Source organism: Leucoraja erinacea, chromosome 7 (assembly GCF_028641065.1).
Source record: "Leucoraja erinacea ecotype New England chromosome 7, Leri_hhj_1, whole genome shotgun sequence".
In the NCBI taxonomy this organism is placed as follows: domain Eukaryota; kingdom Metazoa; phylum Chordata; class Chondrichthyes; order Rajiformes; family Rajidae; genus Leucoraja; species Leucoraja erinaceus.
The window spans coordinates 76,554,550-76,579,974 of record NC_073383.1 but is presented as its reverse complement, the minus strand read 5'-3'; the positions used below and the strand labels follow the sequence as shown (position 1 = coordinate 76,579,974).

The window sequence follows — 25,425 nt, the reverse complement described above, 5'->3', positions numbered from 1 at the left end:
GAAAGGAGGGGGGCACCAAGATTGGTTAGTGCTTAGGGCACCAGTGAGCCTTGATCCGCCCCTGAATATACGGGATGCCCCGGCTATAACGGGACAGTTGGCAACCCTATGTCTCTACAAAGTTTGTACGTTCCTCCTGTGTCTGCATTGGTTTCCTCCGGGTGCTCCGATTTCTTCTAGCATCCCAAAGGCGTGCGGATTTGCACGTTGATTGGCCACTGTAACTTGTCCCCTAGTGTGTAATGAAAGTGGGATGACATGGAACTAGTGTGAACAGATGATCGGTGATCCGCACGCACTCGGTGGGCCATAGGGCCTGTTTCCGAGCTGTATCTTTCAATCCACCATTCAATCAATAGTCCATGTATATGTAAACAATGCAACAACCCCATGTAATAAAAGGAAACTGTAAGTGCTGGCTTATACCAAAGGTAGACACAAAATGCTGGAGTAACTCAACAGGACAGGCAGCATCTCTGGAGAAAATGGACGGGTGACATTTCGGGTCTGAAGAAGGATCCCGACCTGAAATGTCACCCATTCCTTCTCTCCAGAGATGCTGCCTGACCCGCTGAGTTACCCCAGCATTTTGTGCCTATCAAATATGTCGAATGTTGTAAATGGCTGATTAGATTTGAAGGCTCTTTCCTTAACTCTGCACACAAATGTCACACAAAAGTATCAATTTACACTATTTAGGGTTAACCTTTGCCCTTTGAACCCCAATCCAGAGTTCATGGGATTAGCGGGAAGTGGGAGGTGAGGAGCGGAGGTCACCATGTTTCATTAACAAAATGAAAGTCACATTTTCTCTCTTCATTCTCCACTGCCAAAAGGCAGACAGGGAAGTAGTTTGATTTATGTATTTCTGGAATAAAGTTCACATTTTCTTTAGTTTAGTTCAGAGATACTGCCTGGAAACAGGCCCTTCGGCCCATCGTGTCCACGTCAACCATCGATCACCCGTTAATTTCCTTGGTGCCCAGGAGGATGAGGGGTAGTCTTATCGAGGTGTATAAAATCATGAGAGGAATAGATCGGGTGGAGTCTCTTGTCCAGAGTAGGTGAATCGAGGACCTGAGGATATACAGTAGGTTTAAGGTGAAGGGGGAAAGATTGAATAGGAATCTGAGGGGTGACTTTTTCACACAAAGGGTGGTGGGTGTATGGTGATGCACCCCTCATCCTCCTGCGCTCCAAGGAATAGAATCCCAGCCTACTCCACCTCTCCCTACAGCTCAGACCCTCGAGTCCTGGCAACATCCTCATAAATCTTCTCTGCATCCTTTTCAGCTTGAAAACTTGGAGAAAGAGGATGGGTGATGTCTCGGGTCGAACCCTTCTTCAGTCTGAAACGTCTGTGGAGAGAAGGAATGGGTGACCCTTCAGGTCGGGATCCTTCTTCAGACACGAAACGTCACCCGTCCCATTTTCTCCGGAGATACCGCCTGTCCTGTTGAGTAGTTACTCCAGCATTTTGTGTCTATCTTTGGTATAAACCAACCAGCATCTGCCGTTTCCTTTTATTCCATGGGATTGTTGCATTGTTGAGATATATATAGACCCATCCTTTTTCTCCAGAGGTACGTGCTGCCTGACCCGCTGAGTTACTCCAAGATTTTGTGTCCATCTTTGATATAAACCAACATCTGCAGTTCCTTCCTGCACATATTTTAATTGTATGTTTTACCTTGTTCTTTAGTAATCAGTCTTGACAGCTCTGTTCAGTCCTTGTGATGCTGTGTATGGATTAATATGACATCAGCCATCTCCCAAACAACCATCATTTGATAGTATTTTTAAACACTGTCTCTCGTGATTAATTGGTTTCTCCTCCATTAAGGATTCATTCCTCTGCGGTTGTCTGTCTACTTCACGCTGGTTCGTTTGTAAGGAAGGTGACATGAATCCAAATCCTCATCAATTATCCTGAACAAACAGGACTATAATGCATTGGCTGGTCATAGTCACAGAGTCTTACTGTGTGTGAAACAGACCCTTCGGCCCAACTTGCCCATGCCGGCCAAATTGATTGGTAATGGTGTCAAAGGTTACGGGGAGAAAGCAGGAGAATGGGGTTGAGAGGGAAAGTTAGATCGTAGAGTCATGGAGTTGGGCAGCGCTTGGAAACAGACGCTTCGGCCCAACTTGCCCACGCCGACCAACGTGCCCCATCTACACTAGTCCCACGTGCCTGCGTTTGGCGTGAAGAACTGAAGAAGAGTCTCGACCTTCTTCGAAACATCATCCATTTCATTTCTCCAGAGATGCTGCCGGTCCCGCTGAGTTACTGCTGCATTTTGTGTCTATCTTCAAATGACGACCATCGCGCGACTAAATGATGGCCAAGTGGGACAAGCCCTTACCGTTGCGCTACTGTGCTGCCCTCTCGGCGCCCTGTATGTGGCCGCTCCTTGCATACTTTACCTATGGTATGCAAAACAAAGATTTTCACCGTGACACACATCACGTGTGATAATAAAATGTCAATCATTCAATAGTCAAGGAATAAATTAATGAATTGGTCTGAAGAAGGGTTTCGGCCCGAAACGTTGCCTATTTCCTTCGCTCCATAGATGCAGCTGCACCCGCTGAGTTTCTCCAGCATTTTTGTGTACCTTCGATTTTCCAGCATCTGCAGTTCCTTCTTGAACAAATTAATTAATTAATTGTTACTTAATTATATAAATTCCATTTATTCTTAACCTTCCCTGCCCCAAGGAGAGATCTAGCCCCTTCTGCTTCTCCTCATAACTTAATTTTAACGTAACTTTAACTCTTGTTAGATAGAGCTCTTAAAGATAGCAGGAGTCAGGGGATGTGGGGAGAAGGCAGGAACGTGGTACTGATTGGGGATGATCAGCCATGATCACATTGAATGGAAGTGCTGGCTTGAAGGGTCGTATGGACTACTCCTGTACCTATTGTCGATGTATCCATGTATCTGTGTATTAAGTTTAGTGATACCGTTCAGAAACAGGCCCTTCGGCCCCACCGAGCTGTACTGGCGGGGGGTGTTCACGGGAATGGGTGGACCATGAGGGGAGACGAAAGGGATGAAAATGTAGCCTTTGAGTGCCATGCTGGTTTTAACGTCCACACCTCAACTCTCACCTCTCTGCTCCTCTCTACAGGAATAGCATCGCGGCTTCTGCAATCTGTGCCTACAACCTCAGCGCCATCACCCAGACCTTCAACGGTCCCTTCCGATATCAGGAGAACCCTCGGTCAGCTTGGCTGCCTGTGTCGAACCCCAATCCCAACTTCCAGGTATGACAATGGTTCAGTGGCTCGTTATTTGTCACATGTACTGAGGTACAGTGAGATTATGTATACAGTTCAGTGCAAGTGACACTGTACGTAAACACTTAGATACATCTTAGATAAGCATCGCAGATACATTACAAGTGTACAGCATTACATACACTGAGACAATATACAGAGTTAGTTTAGTTTAGTCAAGTCAAGTCACTTTTATTTCTATGGCACATTTAAAAAGCAACTCTCGTTGGGCAAAGTGGTGGAGGTTGGTGGAGGTACTAAAGTTTTAGTTTAGTTTAGAGATACGGCGTGGAAACAGGCATTTCGTCTGAACTAAGTCCGCGCCAACCAGCAATCACCCCGTACACCAGCACCATCCTACAAAATAGGGACAATTTACAATTTAACCAATGCCAATTATTTTACAAACCTGTACATTTTTTGGAGTGTGGGAGGAAAGCGGAGCACCTGGAGAAAACCCACGTGGAGAACGTACAAACTCCGTACAGCCAGCACCCGTAGTCAGGATCGAACCCGGGTCTCTGGCGCAGTAAGGCAGCAAGTCTACCGCTGCGCCTCCGTGACGCCCATACTCTGAAGGATGTTGAGTTTGTCCCTTCTGCAACTTTCACTTCCTTCGTTTAGCGTTTAGCGTGGGATTCAGTGGCGATTCGAGTTGAGGGCAGCGTTCAGTTGGCAGACATGGTCTACGGTGCAAGAAGAGTGGCACGGTGGCGCGGCGGTAGAGTCGCTGCCTTACAGCGCCGGAGACCCGGGTTCGATTCCGACTACGGGTGCTAGTCTGTACGTTCTCCCCGTGACCTGCGTGGGTTTTCTCCGAGATCTCTCGTTTCCTCCCACACTCCAAAGGCGTACAGGTTCATTTTGAATAAATGTAAATTGTCCCTATTGTGTAGGGTAGTGTTACTGTGCGGGGATCGCTGGTCGGCGCGGACTCGGTCGGCCGAAGGGCCTGATTCCGTGTTGTATCTCTGAAGCAGTGGTTCTTAAACTATTTGGCACCAGTATGCGCATACGTGAACTAAATACTGTATGTGGTATGTACCCTTGTTAGGTTCCTTAACATGGGCTCAACAAATTGATATGTTATTTGTGTCCCCTTCATGACCCCTGGCAAAGCCCCAAATGACCCACAGATTTTGAACCACTGCTTAAAGCAAAGTAAACTAAAGAGTGAAAGCATGGAAACAGGCCATTCAGCCCACTATGTCTACACTGATCCATGAGCGCCCATTCACCCTAATTTGAGGAAGGACATTCTTGCTATTGAGGGAGTGCAGCGTAGGTTTACAAGGTTAATTCCCGGGATGGCGGGACTGTCATATGCTGAGAGAATGGGGCGGCTGGGCTTGTACACTCTGGAGTTTTGAAGGATGAGAGGGTATCTTATTGAAACATATAAGATTGTTAAGGGTTTGGATACGCTGGAGGCAGGAAACATGTTCCCGATGTGGGGGGAGTCCAGAACCAAGGGCCACAATTTAAGAATAAGGGGTAAGCCATTTAGAACGGAGACGAGGAAACACTTCTTCTCACAGAGAGTTGTGAGTCTGTGGAATTCTCTGCCTCAGAGGGCGGTGGAGGCCTGTTCACTGGATACTTTCAAGAGGGAGCTAGATAGGGCTCTTCAAGATAGCGGAGTCAGGGGATATGGGGAGAAGGCAGGAACGGGATACTGATTGTGGATGATCAGCCATGATCACATTGAATGGCGGTGCTGGCTCGAATGGCCGAATGGCCTACTCCTGCACCTACTGTCTATTGTCTATTGTCTCTTGTGATATTATCATCTAACACTTGGTCCAAGAGATGCCTACACTGAACTGAACTAAGGAGTCTTTAACGGTGTGTGGGTTTGCTCACTGCAGTGCGGCTCTATGGGTGACAATGGACCCAACGAGAACCTGACGGAACGCAGCCTCCAAGACGCCCAGCGGTACTTCCTGATGAACGATGCGGTGCAGCCCGTCTCCGTGGACCCGCTGGTGACCCACGACAACATGCGCTTCTCAAAGCTGGTGGTGGACATCGTGCAAGGCCGGGACACGCTCTACCACGTGATCTACATTGGTACAGGTAGGTCGCTCACTCACCTTCCTCGTCTCACCTGCCTCACCTCGTCTGCTGGAGGCAGCTCAGGTGCGCAATGGTTTGTTTGTTTGTTGTTGCATCAAAAACAATTAATTTAATTTACGATCACCATGGTAACACACCCACCATCATAGTACAAAATCACCAAATTATCCAGACGCTAAATTTTCCCACCACTATGTTATACACCTTACAAATATACTAAATAACTACGATACGGAAATATACCCGGGTGAGGATGTTACCCCGAAAATGGGGCAAGCATCTGGATCGGGCAATGCCCTCTTCCGCCGTGACCGGTGCCGGATTTAGATGAAGAGAGGCCCTAAGCTGTTCCACTTGTGAGGCCCCCAACGACCGGACAGCCATGGCGGCCAAATCTCCCACAATTCAAAGCGAGGGAGAAAGTGCCCAGCGCCGACCAGTTGCCGTTGCAGTGAGCATGCGCAGGGCGGCCGATGATGTGCTGGCCGTGGTTGTGCGCGTGTGCAAGGCGGCCTGCCGTGCCGGCGGATGAGGTGCGAGCGGCCCGGACACGGATAGCGGGGGGGAGATGGGGAGAGAGAGAGATAGAGAGGGGGGCCGCCCAGAGTTGAACGGTAGGTGTTCTGCCTTGGCCGGAGGCCCCCCTAGACCTCGAGGCCCATCAATTTTTTCGGGGGGCCCCCTAGAGAGTGGGGGCCCTAAGCTATAGCTTGTTTAGCTTATACGTAAATCCGGCACTGGCTGTGACTTGCGGATGACCAGCTTGGCCGGGCCTGGGAACAATCCAACCAGGACCTCTTCGGCCCTACCCACACCCTAGATCCCGTCACCAGTTCTCCGGTCGCTGACGGCAGAGCCACTCCGCCCCCCTGCGGGTCCTAGGACAATGGTTCACTCTTGGTTCAACTAAAAAATTGGGTGGCACAGTGGCGCAGTGGTAGAGTTGCTGCCTTCTTGGGCCCAGAGACCCAGGTTCGATCCTGACTAACGGTGCTGTCCGTATGGAGTTTGTACGTTCTCCCCGTGATCTGCGTGGGTTTTCACCGGGCGCTCCGGTTTCCACCCACACTCCACAAAGATGTACAGGTTTGTAGGTTAATTGGCTTGGTATGAATGTAAAATTCTCCTTAGTGTGTGTAGGGTTGTGTTAATGTGCGGGGATCGCTGGCCGGCGTGGACTTGGTGGGCCGAAGGGCCTGTTTCTGCGCTGCATCAACAGTGAATGTTGGATGCAATGGCACCACAATCTGCGTGGAAACAGGCCCTTCAGCCTAACTTGCTCACACCGACCAACATGTCCCATCTACACTAATTTAGTTTAGCTTGGAGATACAGCGCGGAACCAGGCCCTTCGGCCCACCGAGTCCGCGCTGGCCAGTGATCCCTGTACACTTACTCTATCCTACACACACTTGGGACAATTTACAATGATCTCCCTCTAAACCTGTCCTATCCATGCACTGATGTCCTCCGGCAGCTCGTTTCATACACCCACCAATCTTAGTGTGGGAAAGTTTCTCTCCATGATCACATTGAATGGCGGTGTTGGATCGAAGGGCCAAATGGACTACTCCTGCACCTATTGTCTATTGTCTATTATGGGCCAAACGCAGGCAGGTGGGACTAGTGTAGCTGGGACATGTTGGCTGGTGTGAGCAAGTTGGGCCGATGCGCTTGTTTCCGCACTGTAATAGCCCCTGTCCCACAGTGCGAGTTCATTCAAGAGCTCTCCCGAGTTTAAAAAAAATCAAACTCGTGGTAAGCATAGAGAATGAACGTAGCGGGTACATCGGAGGTCGGGTACGTCTCTTAGCGGCTCGCAACGCTAACGGCAGGTACTCGGGAAGACTCGCTAACTGCAGGTAAGCACGGTAAGACTCGTGAAAATTTTTCAACTCGATGAAAAATGTCCACGAGAGCCCCGAGTACCAACGAGCGGCCATTACCGTAAATCTCCGAGTTCGAATCAGGGCAAACTCGGGAGAGCTCTTGGAATGAACTCGCACCGTGGGGCAGGGGTTTAAAGGGCCTGTCCCACTAGCATGCGACCTGCATGTGGCAACCATGACCTAAAGGGCCGGTCCCACCAGTATGCGACTCCTTGCGGCAAGCGTGCCCTAACGTGGTCGCTTGAGCCTTATGGTCTCGTGGGGCCGGTCCCACTTCGATTGCCGGAGCCGTATGGAGTTATGCGGAGCTGGTCCCGACATCGCGCGTGGAGCTTCGAAAAATTTAACGTGTCTAAAAATTCCGCGCGGCAATGGCCTGCCGGCCCGCAGCCGCCTCGACGCCGTGTCACTCACTCGTCCTCCCGCTTCTGGTTTGGTCGCGCTTGCCGCATGCCGTACGGCTCAAGCGACCTTGTTAGGTCGCGCTTGCCGCATGCAGGCGCATGCTGGTGGGACCGGCCCTTTAGGTCGCGCTTGCCGCATGCAGGTCGCATGCCCGTGGGACAGGCCCTTTAGACTCTATGACCTGAACCCAGACCCAGTTTAACCTTCGCGTTCTGTCGTTCTGTTTCTGTACGCAGAGCATGGCACCATTCTGAAGACCCTCTCTCCGGAGAACAAGAGCCTGGGCAGCTGCTACCTGGAGGAGCTTCAGCTGCTGCCTCCTGGGCAACGGGAACCCATCCGCAACCTGCAGATCCTGCACAGTGACCGCTCCTTGTTCGTGGGCTTTGACGGGCGGGTGCTGAAGATCCCTCTGGAGCGATGCTTCTCGTACAAATCCGAAATGTAAGTCACGTCGGAAACGCTGAACACCACAAGGAAGACGAGCTGTTTGGAGATTGTAGGAAGGATCTGCAGGTGCTGGTTTACACCGAAGATGTAGTGGTGGACATCTTAGTACGTGTGATTAGTATGTGTATCAGAGGTTATGGGGAAAAGGCAGGAGACCTTATGAATTAAGGTGGTGAATCTGTGGAATTCATTGCTGTGGAGGCCAAGTCAATGGATATTTTTAAGGGGGAAATAGATAAATACTTGTGGCCCTTGTGGCTAAAGGGATCAAGGGGTAAGGAGAGAAGGCAGGTACAGGATACTGAGTTGGATGATCAGCCATGATCATATTGAATGGCGGTGCAGGCTCGAAGGGCTGAATGGCCTACTCCTGCACCTATTTTCTATGTAACTCTATGTAACTTGATTAGTACAGATGTCAGAGGTTATGGGGCAAATGGGGTTAGGAGGGAGAGATAGATCAGCCATGATTGAATGGCAGAGAAGACTTGATGGGCCGAATGGCCTAATTCTGCTCCCATCACCTATGATACTTATGAAGATGGACACAAAATGCTGGAGTTACTCAGCGGGACAGGCAGCATCTCTGGAGAGAAGGTCTGAAGAAAGTTTGTGACCCGAACTGATACCCATTCCTTCTCTCCTGAGATGCTGCCCGTCCCGCTGAGTTACTCCAGCGTTCCGAGTCTCCCTTGAGTACTTTATAATGTGTTTAACCCAAGAGCTGACATACTGGGGAAAATGCCCAACATAGGACACCTTGCTCAGTCTGAAGAAGGGCCTTGACCCGAAACGTCACCCATTGCTTCTCTTCAGAGATGCTGCCTGTCCCTAGTGTGTGTAGGATAGTATTAATGAGCAAATATCGCTGGTGGGCATGTGCTCGGTGGGCCGAAGGGCCTTTGTTTCCATGCTGTATCTCTAAACTAAATTAAAAACTAACCCAGGGTAAATCAATCCCTTCCTTGCGAAGGCACGTCTTAAATAAATAGTGCAATTGGTTGCAATTAAGACTTCACTTTGTGATGGTCTGGGTGAAATAATATTTAGGCATCAAAATTGTTTACTGTGTCTGTTACCTTGTCTTGATTGGGCTGGTCAGATTAAGTTTCTATTTCTGATTTGTAAAAGAGGTTTGATTGGGTTTTTTTTTGTCTCTTGTGGGTGTCAGGTTGAAGGGGTTTATAGTTTTTCCTCCCACGGTTTTTCTTTGCTTCCATGACCTCATCAATTATAAACCTCCATTTGGTTTAGTTTAGTTTCGAGACACAGCACAGAAACAGGCCCTTCGGCCCATCGACCAGCGATCACCCCGCACACTTGCACCATCCGACACAATTTACAATTTTACCAAACTAATTGACCAACATACCATGTTCGTCTTTGTAGTGTGGGAGGAAACTGGAGCACCAGGAGAAAACCCACGCATGTGACAGGCAGAACGTGCAAACTCTGTACAGACAGCACCAGCGGTCAGGATCGAACCCGGGTCTCTGGCGCTGTAAGGCAGCAACTCTACCGCTACGCCACCGTGCCGTCTTATCTGTAGTTGAAATATATCTCCAGCCTCACAATATTGGAGTTGGTCTCCTATTCTTTTGCCTCTTCAACTGCAAAAACGTGGCCATTGGGGCCAGGTTAGCTGGGGCATCTTGGTCAGCATGGTCGAGTTGGGCCGAATGGCCTGTTTCTGTGCTTTATCACTATGGCTCCAAACGAGAACATGACTTGAGTGGGTAGGAAAGGTTCAGAGGGAAATGTGACTGGCAGCGATGAGGCATTTTGGTCGGCATGGACAGGTTGGGCCGAATGGCCTGTTTGCACTGCTTTAAAAAAAAATTTAGTTTTAGAGATACAGCATGGAAACAGGCTCTTCGGCCCACCGAGTCCTTGCCGACCAGCAATCCCCGCACACTAACACCACTAGGGACAATTTACATTTATACCAAGCCAATTAACCTACAAACCTGTACGTCTTTGGAGTGTGGGAGAAAACCGAAGTTCTCGGAGAAAACCCACGCAGTCATGGGGAGAACGTACATACTCCGTACGGACAGCAATCGTAGCCAGGACCGAACCCGGGTCTCTGGCACTGTAAACGCCGTAAGGCAGCAACTCTACCGCTACACCACTCTATGACTCTGCCTCACGGCTGGTAATGAGGTCAGGTTACTGCTGCTGATCTGAACCCCCAAGTTGTGGTAGCCCCAATCACCAGTCAATAGTTATCCTCCCTACCTCCTGCCTTAAGATGAGAGGGGCAACGTTTAAAGAGGCCGTGGGGAGATATGATAGGATAGACAGTCAGAATGTTTTGCCCAGGGTGGTAATGGCAAATAATGGTGGGTATAGCTTTAAGGCGAGAGGGGGGAAGGTAGGAAAGAAATGTGCGGGCCATGTGTTTTTATGCAGAAAGTGGTGGACGTCTATCGCACCTGTGCTTGGAGTTTGATTGTATCGTTTAGTTTATTGTCACGTGTACCGAGGTACAGTGAAAAGCATTTGTTGCGTGCTAACCAGTCAGTGGAAAGACAATACATGATTACAATCGAGCCGTCCACAGTGTACAGATACATGATAAAGGGAATAATGTGGATAATGTATAATGTAAGATAAAGTTCAAACGCAGGATAGTTTGAGGGACTCCATTGAGGTTTATGGTAGCTCAGGACTGCTCTCTAGTTGTTGGTAGGATGGTTCAGTTGCCTGATAACAGCTGGGAAGAAACTGTCCCTGAATCGGGAGGTGTGGGTTTTCACACTTCTGTACCGCTTGCCCGATGGGAGAGGGGAGAGGAGGGGAGATGAGGCCAGGGTGCGACTCGTCCTTGATTATGCTGCTGGCCTTACCGAGGCAGCGTGAGGTGCAGATGAAGTCAATGGAAGGGAGACAGGCACAGAAGGAATGTCACGTGGGAAGATTGCCAAGGATGTCCATGGAAATGCCTCCTTCTGCCCAAGGCTTGGCATCCTGAGGAGGGGCCATCTTGTGAATGGTGTCTCGTCGCCCAGGCAACACCTCTTTGTGCTGTAGCTCTGGCAACCATGAGCAAAGGTTCTACAAGGTTAATTCCCGGGATGGCAGGACTGCCATATGCTGAGAGAATGGAGCGGCTGGGCTTGTACACTCTGGAGTTTAGAAGGATAAGAGGGGATCTTATTGAAACGCATAAGGTTGTTAAGGGTTTGGACACGCTAGAGGCAGGAAATATTTTCCCGATGTCAGGGGAGTCCAGAACCAGGGGGCCACAGTTTAAGAATAAGGGGTAAGCCGTTTAGAACGGAGACGAGGAAACACTTTTTCTCACAGAGAGTTGTGAGTCTGTGGAATTCTGCCTGACCTGCTGAGTTACTCTAGCATTTTCTGTCAATCTTCATAAGTATCATGTGACCAGAGCAGAATTAGGCCATTCGGCCCATCAAGTCTACCCCGCCATTCAATCATGGCTGATCTATATCTCCCTCCTAACCCCGTTCTCCTGCCTTCTCCCCGTAACCCCTGGCACATCCGCAACCTCTCGAGTCTCCGATATTCCAATGGTGTTGGGAGTAGCAGGCTTTCCAAAATATCCCATAACCACACTTTAACAGGGAGGAAGGAACTGCAGACGTGGGTTTAAATCCAAGATAGGAGTAACTCAGGGGTACATGCAGCATCTGTGGAGAGAAGGAATGGGTGCAGGAAGGAACTCTGAAGAAGGGTCTCAACTCGCAGCGTCACCCATTCCTTCTCTCCAGAGCTGTTGCCTGTCCCGCTGAGTTACTCCAGCATTTTCAAAGGTTCAAATGTTCAAAGGTCAGTTTATTGCCACGTGTTCCAATTAAGGTACAGTGATATTCCATTTACCATACAGCCATACTAAAAAAAAAAACACCAAGACACACAACTCCATAAAAGTTAACATAAACATAAACATCCACCACAGCGGATTCCCCACATTCCCCACTGTGATGGAAGTCAAAAATGTTCAATCTTCTTCCCTCTTTATTCTCCCGCGGTCGGGGCAGTCGAACCATCCACTGTCGGGCCGATCGAAGCTCCCACGGCTTGGGGCTCCCGAAGTGGCTCGCTAACGAGGGACCGCGAGCTCCACGTTGTTAACGCAGGCCCCCCCGCGGTTGGAGCTCCCGAAGTCGGCCTCCAGCAGAGGCCACCAGCTCCTCGATGTTTGGTCGCAGTGCGGACCGAGATACGATACGGGAAAAAAATCGCATCTCCGTCCAGGTAGGAGATTGAAAAAAGTTTCCCCCAACTACTCCCCCCCCCCGCGACCCACATAAAACAATCTAAAGAACACAAAAACATATATTTATCATGTATTATAGAACAACAGAGAAGGAAGGGACAGACAGACTGTTGGCGAGGCAGCCATTGTTGGCGCCACCCATTTTGTGTCTGAACACACTTTCATTTTACCTTTTTTTTAAAACATGTTAGACAATAGTTCGATTGGTTTTTCCAGATCACCCAGGGAGTTTAAACAAGAGCAGGGAACCAAGCTTGGTGAATACTAGATGTTGAGCCTGTAGTCAGCTCGAGTTCAGAGGTCTCGGGTGTAAAGGAGTGATGTCTAACACACTGTGACCTTTACTGAGTCCTTTATTATAGCACATGGCACACACGTCCCAGCACTGACTGCATCTAGTCTTCAGGCGTGCTGGAACCGACAGGGAGGAATAAAGGGAAGCTCTCACAGTTATACTGATATGGGTAGGCGTGGTTAGTGGTATTGAGGTAGCTACGTTATAGGTTGCATGCATAAACCATCTACATCGGGTATATGTTTCAGCACACCCCAAGGTCCTCATCTCTGGCTTCAGACCTAGCCCCCAATGTTCTGAGTACAACCACCCCATCTCTCTCCCTCACTTCACCTCTCTCTCCATCCCCTCCCCCTTCCCAGTTCTGGGACCAGTCTTACTGTCTCCGACCACATTTTACCTCTGTTTGCTTTGTTGTTAACTTCTCCCAACTAACAATTTTCCCTTGATCTCCATTCCCTTTGTCCTGTTTACACACCTTACACTTCCTTATCTACGTACCTCCCTCTCCCCTAACATCAGTCTGAAGAAGGGTCTCGTCCCGAAACGTCATCCATTCCTTCTCTCCAGAGATGCTGCCTGTCCCGCTGAGTTACAACCAGCGTTTTGTGTCTATCTTCGATTTAAAGTTCCTTCCTACACCTTCCTACACCCTGACGACCTTTATAGACCCTGTCCTTCACGTCTCCACTGCCTCCGGTGGCCACGGTTTCACAGTTCATTCTTTTTTGCACTAATAAATATATTCAATTATTAACAATAATAATATTTACAAAACAAACGCGAGGATGTTGCCAGGACATGAGGGCCTGGGCTTTAGGGAGAGTTATGCCCCTGTCCCACTTAGGAAACCTGAACAGAAACCTCTGGAGACTTTGCGCCCCGCCCAAGGTTTCCGTGCGGTTCCCGGAGGTTTTTGTCAGACTCCCTACCTGCTTCCACTACCTGCAACCTCCGGCAACCACCTGCAACCTCCGGGAACCGCACGGAAACCTTGGGTGGGGCGCAAAGTCTCCAGAGGTTTCCGTTTAGGTTTCCTAAATGGGACAGGGGCATTAGATAGAGCTCTTAAAGACAGCGGAGTCAAGGGATATGGGGAGAAGGCAGGAACGGGATACTGATTGTGGATGATCGGCAATGATCACAGTGAATGGCGGTGCTGGCTCGAAGGAGCCGAATGGTCTACTCCTGCACCTATTGTCTATTGAGAGGTTGAGTAGGCTGGGACTCCACCCCTTGAGGCGCAGGAGGATGAGGGGCGATCCCATTGAGGTGGATAAAATCATGAGAGGAATAGATCAGGTAGAGACACAGAGTCTCTTGCCCAGAGTAGGGGAATCGAGGACATAGATTTTCAGTGAAGGGGAAAAGATTTAATAGGAACCTGAGGGTTATTTTTTTCACACAAGGGGTGGTGGGTGTATGGAACGAGCTGCAAGAGGAGGTAGTTGAGGCTGGGACTACCCAACGTTTAAGAAACAATTAAACAGGTTCATGGCTAGGACAGGTTTAGAGGGATATGGGCCAACTGCGGGCAGGTGGGACTAGTGTAGCTGGAACATGTTGGTCGATGTGGGCAAGTTGGGCCGAAGGGCCTGTTTCCACCTCCCACGTTTACGAACTATTCTTAATATTAAATGTTAAATAACTATATTTCAATCCTAATCTAGGATACATTTAACCTCGCACGGGTCTGCTCCATCCAGCGATCCCCGCACACTAACACTATCCTACACACACTAGGGACAATTCACATTGATACCAAGCCAACCCTGTATGTCTTTGGAGTGTGGGGGGAAACCGATGATCTCGGAGAAAACCCACGCAGGTCACGGGGAGAACGTACAAACTCCGCACAGACAGCGCCCGTAGTCGGGATCGAACCGGGGTCCCTGGCGCTATGAGGCAGCAACTCTACCGCTGCCCCACCCTGTCTATCTTCCCTTCAAACACTCATTGGAGATGTGGTGGGGGAGCGACTGGGAGTGAAGAATCAAAGAAGTCTTTGTCTTTAACTAGTACATGTGTCAGGGGTTATGGGGAGAAGGCAGGAGAATGGGGTTGAGAGGGAAAGATAGATCACTGGCAGTGATTGAATGGCGGAGTCGACTTGATGGGCCGAATGGCCTAAATCTACTCCGATCACTTATGATCTTATGAAGTCAGGCAGGAATGCATTGGCATTACATGAAAGCATGGCAGATTGAATACAACCCAGTCTGTGTTGTCTGATGGCAAGCTCGAGGAGACACTTCACGTTGATTTGTGACTGTTCCAGCGTATCTTGAGGGCTCTTCACGCAGTGAAATCACTTTTTGATTGTTGCGTGTGATAACAGCAGGCTGTCGAAACGCTCGCCCTTCCTGGTGATTAAGTTTAGTTTATTGTCACCAGTACCGAGGTGCAGTGCTATCCAGTCAGTGGAAAGGCAGCACGGTGGCGCAGGGGTACAGTTGTTGCCTCACAGCGCCAGAGACCCCAGTTTGATCCTCACCACGGGTGCTGTCTGTACGGAGTTTGCACGTTCCCTGCATGGACTGCGTGGGTTTTCTCCGAGAACTTTGGTTTCCTCCCGCACTCCAAAGACATAGAAACATAAAAACATAGAAAATAGTTGCAGGAGGAGGCCATTCGGCCCTTCGAGCCAGCACCGCCATTCATTGTGATCATGGCTGATCGTCACCTATCAATAACCCGTGCCTGCCTTCTCCCCATATCCCTTGACTCCACTAGCCCCTAGAGCTCTATCTAACTCTCTCTTAAATCCATCCAGTGACTTGGCCTCCACTGCCCTCTGTGGCAGGGAATTCCACAAATTCACAACTCTCTGGATGAAAAAGTTTTTTCTCACCTCAGTCTTAAATGACCTCCCCTTTATTCTAAGACTGTGGCCCCTGGTTCTGGACTCGCCCAACATTGGGAACATTTTTTCCTGCATCTAGCTTGTCCAGTCCTTTTATAATTTTATATGTTTTCATAAAATTCCCCCTCATCCTTCTAAACTCCAGTGAATACAAGCATAGTCTTTTCAATCTTTCCTCATATGACAGTCCCGCCATCCCAGGGATCAATCTCATGAACCTACGCTGCACTGCCTCAATCACAAGGATGTCCTTCCTCAAATTAGGAGACCAAAACTGTACACAATACTCCAGATGTGGTCTCACCAGAGCCCTATACAAACTGCAGAAGAACCTCTTTACTCCTATACTTGTAATCCTCTTGTTATGAAGGCCAACATTCCATTAGCTTCCTTCATGATTTCAGACGAACACGTTTGTAGGTTAATTGGCTTGGTGTAAATGTAAAAATTGTCCCAATTGTGGGATAGTGTTAGTGTGCGGGGATCGCTGGTCGGGGCGGACTCGGGCCGAAGGGCCTGTTTCTGTAGACGTCTTTAAACTAAATTAAACTAAACTGAAACTAAATGAAATGACTTTTGATCGCCGTGTGAGATAGCAGCAGGCTAGCGAAACACTCACTCTGCCCGGCAACTGAGTTTAGTTTGAGTTTAAGGTACACAAAAATGCTGGAGAAACTCAGCGGGTGCAGCAGCATCTATGGAGCGAAGGAAGTAGGCAACGTTTCGGGCCAAATGGGGGATTTGAATTTAGTTTATTGTCACGTGTACCGAGGTACAGTGAAAAGCTTTTGTTGCATGCTATCCAGTCAGCAGAAAGACAAAACATGATTACAATCGAGCCGTCCGCAGTATACAGATGCATGAAAATACGTGAGTAAGGTTTAGTGCAAGATAAAGTCCAGTAAAGACCAGTCAGAGATAGTCCGAGGGTCTCCAATGAGGTCGATGTTAGTTGAGGTGGGTGAGGCTGCTTTGTACAGTTGCTCGATACTTACTGGAGCAGTGACGAGGTTCCATCAACCCAATCCGTCACTCCAGGTGCCACATTCCTGCCATCCTGCCAACCCTGTTGTTAGACAGGTGCTTCCATTGCTTGAGACATCCTTGGCACACTAACTCTGTGCGTGACTCTCAGTCAGTGTCAAGTTACTGCTTGGCATTCAGTTGCTGAGGAAGAACTATTTTGGTGTTCTCTGTGCCCCTGACCAATACTTACCCCTCACTGAAAGTTATCGAATTGGATTGTAGTCTTGTAGTTATTTTCCTCAATGTTTTGCTGATCTTGCAGTGCATATCATGGAAGCAGTGGTTTAGTTAATAGACAATAGACAATAGATGCAGGAGTGGGCCATTCAGCCCTTCGAGCCAGCACCACAATTCAATGTGATCATGGCTGATCATCCCCAATCAGTACCCCGTTCCTGCCTTCTCCCCATATCCCCTGACTCCGCTATCCCCGATATCCCTCCCCGGGGCCTCTGCAGTCTGTCTGTCTTTTTTTAATTTTTTTGTCCCGTTGAGGGTATAGTTTGTAGTGGGTTTTTAAATGTGTATGTGTGGGGGGCGGGGGGTGGGTGGGGGAAACTTTTAAATCTCTTCCCTGCACGGGGACCCGACCTTTTCCCTGTCGGGTCGTCGTTGTCGTTGGGGCCTAGCACCGTGGAGCGGCCTCCAACCGGAACGACCTGGGGGCTCAGGTCACGGAGCCGGCGGAGCTGCGAACCTACCATCGTGGAGCTGGCCAGCTTCGGAGCGTGGAGAGTTCGGAGTGTGGAGAGCTGCGGTGGCGCGCGGCTGCGACCCGAATCCGGTGGATGGTGACACCGGGAGCTCGCGGGTCCACGGTGGGAGACCGCTTTGCGGGGCAACGGCGACTTCTCCCGCCCGAATTGCGGGATTGAAAGTGACCTGGAGCGGGGTCTTACATTGCCCGGCGTGGCTTAAACAGCCGCGGGACTTGCTGGCGCCCGCCAGGGGCTCCAACATCAAGACCCGGAGCAGGGCCTTACATCGCCCGGCGCGGCTTAAACAGCCGCGGGAGTTTCTGGCGCCCGCCACGGGCTCCAACATCAAGACCCGGAGCAGGGCCTTACATCGCCCGGCGTGGCTTTAAATGGCCGCGGACTTGCTAGCGTCTGCCGGGGACTTTGACTTTGACATCGGGAGAAGAATGGGTGCAGGGGAGAGACAAGACTTTGCCTTCCATCACAGTGAGGAGGAGATTCACTGTGATGGATATTTGTGTGAATTGTGTTGGATGTGTGTCTTGGTTCTTTTCTTGTATGACTGCATAGACCAAATTTCGTTTGAGCCTCATGTGAGATTCAAATGACAAATAAATGGCATTGTATATTGTATTGTATTTAGCTTTAAAATCAGAGAAAGTACGTTTAAAGGAAATGGGCGATGTTATTTGGGTGCCTGGAACGTGCTGTCAGGGGCTGGTGGTGGTGGAGGTTGGCATGAAAGGGCGTTTAGAGTGCCAGAAATGAATGGACATGGAAGGTTTAAAGTCATAGAAATTGAGTCAACAGACAGGTGCAGGAGGAGGCCCTTCGGCCCTTTGAGCCAGCACCACCATTCAATGTGATCATGGCTGATCATCCCCAATCAGTACCCCGTTCCTGCCTTCTCCCCATATCCCCTGACTCCGCTATCCCCTACTCCTGCACCTAGCTACTCCCACCAGCGGTAGCTTCTGTCATTGAGCGGTGAAACAGACTCTGGAGGTTGTTTGACCTCTAAGTGCCCCTGAAGCATCTTGAGTTGAAATCCTCTCTCCTGCTACAAATTTCACAATACAAAGAGGCATGCCTTGAGACACATCTTGGGGTGATGACGTACTGTGACATAGAAGCAAGTCTCTTTATTTTCAACCCGTTCCTTCGAGAGCGTCAATGAAGGAGAATTAAATAGCACATCCTGTGAATTTATTTAGATGTCGGAATGATTTTCGCTTGTTCCTTTCCGTTTTCTCCCTGATTGCCCTTACTGCTCACCTTCCCAGTTTTTTCCAGTTCTTTCGTTTAGTTGAGAGATACAGCGCGGAAACAGGCCATTCGGCCCGCCGAGTCCGCGCCGACCAGAATTGTAAATTGCCTCTAGTGTCAGTGGGCGCGCCGACCAGCACACTGTCACTAGAGGCAATTTACAATTCTTACCGAAGCCAATTAACCTACAAACCTGTAGGACTTCAGAGTGTGGGAGGAAACCCAGAACCCAAATCCAGAACCAGGGGCCACAGTTTAAGAATAAGGGGCGAGCCATTTAGCACGGAGACGAGGGAACACCGTTTTCTCACAGAGTGCGGTGAGCCTGTGGAATTCTCTGCCTCAGAGGGCGGTGGAGGCCGGTTCTCTGGATTACTTCAAGAGAGAGCTAAATAGGGCTCTTAAAAATGGCGGAGTCAGGGGATATGGGGAGAAGGCAGGAACAAGGTACAGATTGGGGAAGATCAGCCATGATCACGTCAAATGGCGGTGCTGGCTAGAAGGGCCGAATGGCCTACTCCTGCACCTATTGCCTATTGTCTATTTTCTAAACGTACAAACTCCGTACAGACAGCACCCAAGGTCAGGATCGAACCCAGGTCTCTGGTGCCGTGAGGCAGCAAATCTACCGCTGCGCCACCGTGCCATCCTTCGGTTAAGTAGTCCTTTTCCACCCTGTTTCTGTTCCGTCCCTAACCAATGTTTATGGCCTGTCCGAAGATAGGCACAAAATGCTGGAGTAACTCAGCGGAACAGGCAGCATCTCTGGAGAGAAGGAATGGGTGACGTTTCGGGTCGAGACCCTTCTTCAGGCTGAGAGTCAGAGGAGAGGGAATCTAGAGATAGGGAGGGGTAAGGTGTGAAAATGACAGGTCAAAGCGGGCGATGCTCAAGAAAATGAAGAATGGTTTATTATTGGCTGAGGGGAAGCTGACAACGAGGCGTACAAACAGTAAAATTAATCAAGAGGACAGTGAAACTAGTCGGAGAACTAAATTGGGAGTGGGACAGAGAAAGAGGGAAAGCAAGGGTTACTTGAACATAGAGAAATCAATGTTCATACCGCTGGGTTGTAAGCTGGCTAGTATCTTGATTAATTTTACTGATTGTATGCTCTGGAACCTGTCCTGGATTGTTTGCCTTAGAACTTGTATACACTGGAATTTAGTAGGATGCGAGGGGATCTTATTGAAACATCTAAGATTATTAAGGGATTGGACACACTAGAGGCAGGAAACATATTCCAATGTTGGGGGAGTCCAGAACTAGTTTAAGAATAAGGCGTTGGTCATTTAGAACGAGATGAGGAAAAACATTTTCACCCAGAGAGTTGTGAATCTGTGGAATTCTCTGCCTCAGAAGGCAGTGGAGGCCGATTCTCTGGATGCTTTCAAGAGAGAGCTAGATAGGGCTCTTAAAGATAACGGAGTCGGGGGACATGGGGAGAAGGCAGGAACGGGGTACAGAGTGAATGGCGGTGCTGGCTCGAAGGGGCCAGCCATGCTTGCTGCATCTTGAGAGTTGGTTCCCCAAATCCCCCCCCCCCCCCCCCCCCCTCCCCCCTTCCCACCCCTGCCCGACATTAAGAGTATTTGTTTTACTTACGAGCAATAGAGCTTGTTTGTTTAATCTTGGTGAAATATTCATGGCTGTGTATTTATTGGCAGATCTTGTCTTGGGGCCAGGGATCCATACTGCGGCTGGGATCTGAGACAGAAGAAATGTACCACCATCGAGGATAGCTCCAACATGAGTCTCTGGAGCCAGAACATCACCGACTGCCCGGTACGTACCTGCCTGACCTCTCGTTGCCGCTACTGTCCTGCGTTTGCAGTTGGCTGCGCCGTGGGGGGGGGGGGGGGGGGGGTGGATGTCAAAAATAAATTGCAAAGCCTCAAGAAGACTGCAAGGGATAGGGACGTGTGGAGCGCTTAAAACTGGTTAAAGTCAACTTCACATGGCATAGTAATTCTGTGCTCTAAGGAAGGTTCAACAAACTTGATTAGTACGGGGTGTCAGGGGTTACGGGGGTTTTACGGGGAGAAGGCAGGAGAAACATAGATAGAAACATAGAAAATAGGTGCAGGAGGAGGCCGTTCGGCCCATCGGGCCAGCGCCACCATTCATTGTGATCATGGCTGATCGTCCCCTATCAATAACCCGTGCCTGCCTTCTCCCCATATCCCTTGACTCCACTAGCCCCTAGAGCTCTATCTAACTCCCTCTTAAATCCATCCAGTGATTTGGCCTCCACTGGCCTCTGTGGCAGGGAATTCCATAAATTCACAACTCTCTGGGAGAAAAAGTTTTTGGGGTTGGGAGGGAGAGATTGATCAGCCATGATTGAATGGCGGAGTAGACTTGATGGGACGAATGGCCTTCTTCTGCTCCTATCACTCTTACGGGTCTTATGCTCTTCCCGCTCCGGGCAAGCCGGGCCAGTGACTGGGATACAACCGTGCCCCAGGCTGCTGCAGGCCCTCCAACAGCCCCCGCTCACGAGATGATTAGATTGGGTAAATGCACAACTGAACTGAACTGAACCTAGTAGGAAGGAACTTAGTAGGAAGCAGATGCTGATTTACACCCGCGATGGACACAAAGATTGATCCCTGGGATGGCGGGACTGTCATATGAGGAAAGATTGAAAAGACTAGGCTTGTATTCACTGGAGTTTAGAAGGATCAGGGGGGTATCTTATAGAAACATATAACATTATAAAAGGGCTGGACAAGCTAGATGCAGGAAAAATGTTCCCAATGTTGGGCGAGTCCAGAACCAGGGGCCACAGTCTTAGAATAAAGGGGAGGTCATTTAAGACCGAGGTGGGAAAAAACGTTTTCACCCAGAGAGTTGTGAGTTTGTGGAATTCCCTGCCACAGTGGGCAGTGGAGGCCAAGTCACTGGATGGATTTAAGAGAGAGTTAGATAGAGCTCTAGGGGCAAGTGGAATCAAGGGATATGGGTAGAAGGCAGGCACGGGTTATTGATTTGGGACGATCAGCCATGATCACAATGAATGGCGGTGCTGGCTCGAAGGGCCGAATAGCCTCGTCCTGCACCTATTTACTATGTTTCTATGTAAAATCCTGGAGTAACTCAACGGGACAGGCAGTGTCTCTGGATAGAAGGAATGGGTGATGTTTCGGGTCGAGACCCTTCCTCAGAGTCTGAAGAAGGGTCTTGACCCTTCCATCTATCCAGAGATGCTGCCTGACCCACTGAGTTACTCCAGGATTTTGTGTCAATGAACTGAACTGAACTGAACTGATGAGGGGTGATCTTATAGAGGTGTATATAACCATGAGAGGAATAGATCGGGTAGATGCAGAGTCTCTTGCCCAGAGTAGGGGAATCGAGAACCAGAGGACATAGATTTAAAATTCAAATTCCAATTCACATTTATTGTCACATGCACCAATTAAGGTAGAGTGATATTTGAGTTACCATGCAGTCATACAATTAAAAAAACACAACACAATTAAAAAGAATGCTAGAACTTAACATAAACATCCACCAGAGTGATCGCTGTGATGGAAGGCAATAAAGTTCAGTCAATCTTCCTCCCTTTGTTCACCCGTGTTTTGGGCCTAGACCCTCCGCAGTTGCCGCTACGGACGGCCTGATGTACAAGGCCTCTCGTCGGGATGATCGAAGCTCCGATATTGGGACGGATGGAACATACTCAGTGGCTTGGAGCGCCCGAATCGGCCACTTTCTTACCAGAGACCGCAGCTTCTCGATGTTATAGGCTGCAGGCTCAGTGGATTATATTTAAGGCAGAGATAGCTAGATTCTTGATTAGTATGTTTTGGGTGTCAGAGGTTATGGGGAGAAGGCAGGAGAATGGGGTTAGGAGGGAGAGATAGATCAGCCATGATTGAATGGTGGAGTAGACTTGATGGGCCGAATGGCCTAATTCTCCTCCTATGCCTTATGGTTTTATGATCTAACTCCAACATATTGTGTCTGCTGGGTGAATATACACCATTCAATTCTCCTGCCTCTGAAGAAAAGTGCGATTCCTTATTGATAATACATCTTGCTGGAATTGCCAAGTCTAATGCTCGGAGAAGATTTATGGACATTTATTGAGGAGCTTGCATGCCGTGAATTTTTAATAACCCGTTCATCGGTTACATTTATTAGGAGGCCGTTGGCAAAATCCAAGGCTTGGCTTTTCGAGCGGATGATTGAGTGGCCGAACTGTCTGCAACAATTGTCAAACTTGCTTGTGGCATTAAAACAATTTTGTTATTAAAACGAGAATCAGTCTGTAACTCAGATGTGACGGGAGTTCCTTCAGGAACTGGCGAGAAATGTTAGCCGAAAACCAAAGGTGTTCACAGATTACTATCTGTTGCTTTGCACGCGAGCTGTTGATACGTTTTGCTGCTTTTTGCTTCTGAGCCAGAAGGTTATGGTTCGGGCCCCCCCCCCCCCCCCCCACTCTTGGCAACAGTACAATAGACAATAGACAATAGGTGCAGGAGTAGGCCATTCGGCCCTTCCAGCCAGCAACGCCATTCAATGTGATCATGGCTGATCATCTCCAATCCTGATGCAGGAAGATTGTTCCAAATGTTGGAGACGTCCAGAACAAGGGGTCACAGCATTCATAGCAAAAGGATTTGAGTATAGGAGCAAGGAGGTTCTACTGTAGTTGTACAGGGTCTTGGTGAGACCACACCTGGAGTATTGCGTACAGTTTTGGTCCCCTAATCTGAGGAAAGGCATTCTTGCCATAGAGGGAGTACAGAGAAGGTTCACCAGACTGATTCCTAGGATGTCAGGACTTTCATATGAAGAAAGACTGGATAGACTTGGCTTGTACTCGCTAGAATTTAGAAGATTGAGGGGGTATCTTATAGAAATTTACAAAATTCTTAAGGGGTTGGACAGGCTCGATGCAGGAAGATTGTTCCCGATGTTGGGGAAGTCCAGAACAAGGGGTCACAGTTTAATGATAAGGGGGAAATCTTTTAGGACCGAGATGAGGAAAACATTTTTCACACAGAGAGTGGTGAATCTCTGGAATTCTCTGCCACAGAAGGTAGTTGAGGCCAGTTCATTGGGTATATTTAAGAGGGAGTTAGATGTGGCTAAAGGGATCATGGGGTATGGAGAGAAGGCAGGTACAGGATACTGATTTGGATGATCAGCCATGATCACATTGAATGGCGGTGCTGGCTCGAAGGGCCGAATGGCCCACTCCTGCACCTATTTTCTATGTTTCTAATCAATACCCCGTTCCTGCCTTCGCCCCATATCCCCTGACTCCGCTATCCTTAAGAGCCCTATCTAGTTCTCCCTTGAAAGTATCTGAGGCAGAGAATTCCACAGACACGATACTAAGGTTGACATGAATCACTGCACTGTTGCACTCGGTGCTTTATCGCCATAGGGTCGTACAGCATGGAAACAGGCCCTTCGGCCCAACTTGCCCATGCCGACCAACATGCCCCATCTACACTAGTCCTTGAGAGAGAAAGATTTAGTTTTAGTTTAGCTTAGATAGCACTATCTCACACACCAGGGACAATTTACATTTTTTTTACCAAAGCCAATTAACCTAATAACCTAACCTAACCTAGTAACCTAGTATGTTAATAACCACAGCAGTGTTACACCTAACTCATGTCATAGGCCATAAGGAATAGGAGTAGAATTAGGCCATTCGGCCCATCAAATCCACTCCGCCATGCAATCATGGCTGATCTATCTCTCCCTCTTAACTGCATTCTCCTGCCTTCTCCCCATAACCTCTGACACCTGAAGAATCTATCTATCCTTAAAAATATTCACTGACTTGGCCTCCGTAACCTTCTGTGACGGAGAATTCCACAGTTTCACCACCCTCTGACTAAAGAAATTTCTCCTCATCTCCTTCCTAAAAGAACGTCCTTTAATTCTGAGGCTATGACCTCTAGTCCTAGACTCTCCCACTAGTGAAAACATCCTCTCCACATCCACTCTATCCAAGCATTTCACTACTCTGTAAGTTTCAATTTGGTCCCCCCTTCTAAACTCCAGTGAGTACAACAGGTCCAGTGCCGACAAACGCTCATCGTAAGTTAACCCACTCATTTCTGTTTTTTTGTCTGTGTTAACATTCCCAGCTCCCACCTGCCTAAACTTGTGGATTTAACCTACTCATTCCTGGGATCGTCACATGGATGGAGATTCTGCCCGACCCGTTGAGTTCCTCCAGCACTTTGTGTTTATCCTTGGTATAAACCAGCAACTGCAGTTCCTTCTTACACCAACCTGTACGTCTTTGGAGTGTGGGAGGAAAGCGGAGCTGCCTTTCAGGCACCAGCGACCCGGGTTCAATCCTGACTGCGGGTGCTGTCTGTACGGAGTTTGTACGTTCTCCCTGTGACCCGCGTGGGTTTTCTCCGGGTGCTCCGGTTTCCTCCCACACTCCAGGTTTGTAGGTTCATTGGCTTTGGTAAATTATCCCTAGTGTGTGTAGGGATAGTGCTAGTGTTCGGGGGTGATCAATGGGACGGCACGGACTCGGTGGGCCCAACGGCCTGACTCCACACTGTATCTCTAAAACCTACAAAAACCCTTCAAAACAAGGCAAGAAACAGCCCACCGGCACACAATGTCTGTGCCGAACATAATGCCAAGACCAACTCTTATCTGCCTGCAGATGATTCATTTTCCTCCATTCCCTGCATATCCACATGCCCATCTAAAAGTCTCTTGAATGCCAATTTTGTATCTGCTTCCACCACCATCCCCAGCAGTGTGTCGCAGGCACCCGCCATCAATGCGTCAGGGGTTATGGGGAGAGGGCAGGAGAATGGGGTTAAGAAGGAAAGATGATGGAATGACGGAGTAGACTTCCATAAATCTTCTCTGAGTATTAGACTTGGCAATTCCAGCAAAATGTATTATCAGTCAGGTGGTGAATCTGTGTA

At 49.0% G+C, this 25,425-nt stretch overlaps 1 protein-coding gene across 1 annotated transcript in view; it reads left to right on the top strand.

Annotated features, from left to right (window-relative positions):
- The window catches only part of sema5ba (sema domain, seven thrombospondin repeats (type 1 and type 1-like), transmembrane domain (TM) and short cytoplasmic domain, (semaphorin) 5Ba), a 330,444-nt gene that overhangs the window by 225,068 nt on the left and 79,951 nt on the right, over nt 1–25,425 (top strand). Inside the window, 4 exon segments of the mRNA XM_055638824.1 lie at nt 3,135–3,270; nt 5,151–5,358; nt 7,889–8,096; nt 20,164–20,281. Coding sequence (XP_055494799.1) covers nt 3,135–3,270; nt 5,151–5,358; nt 7,889–8,096; nt 20,164–20,281 — 670 coding nt within the window.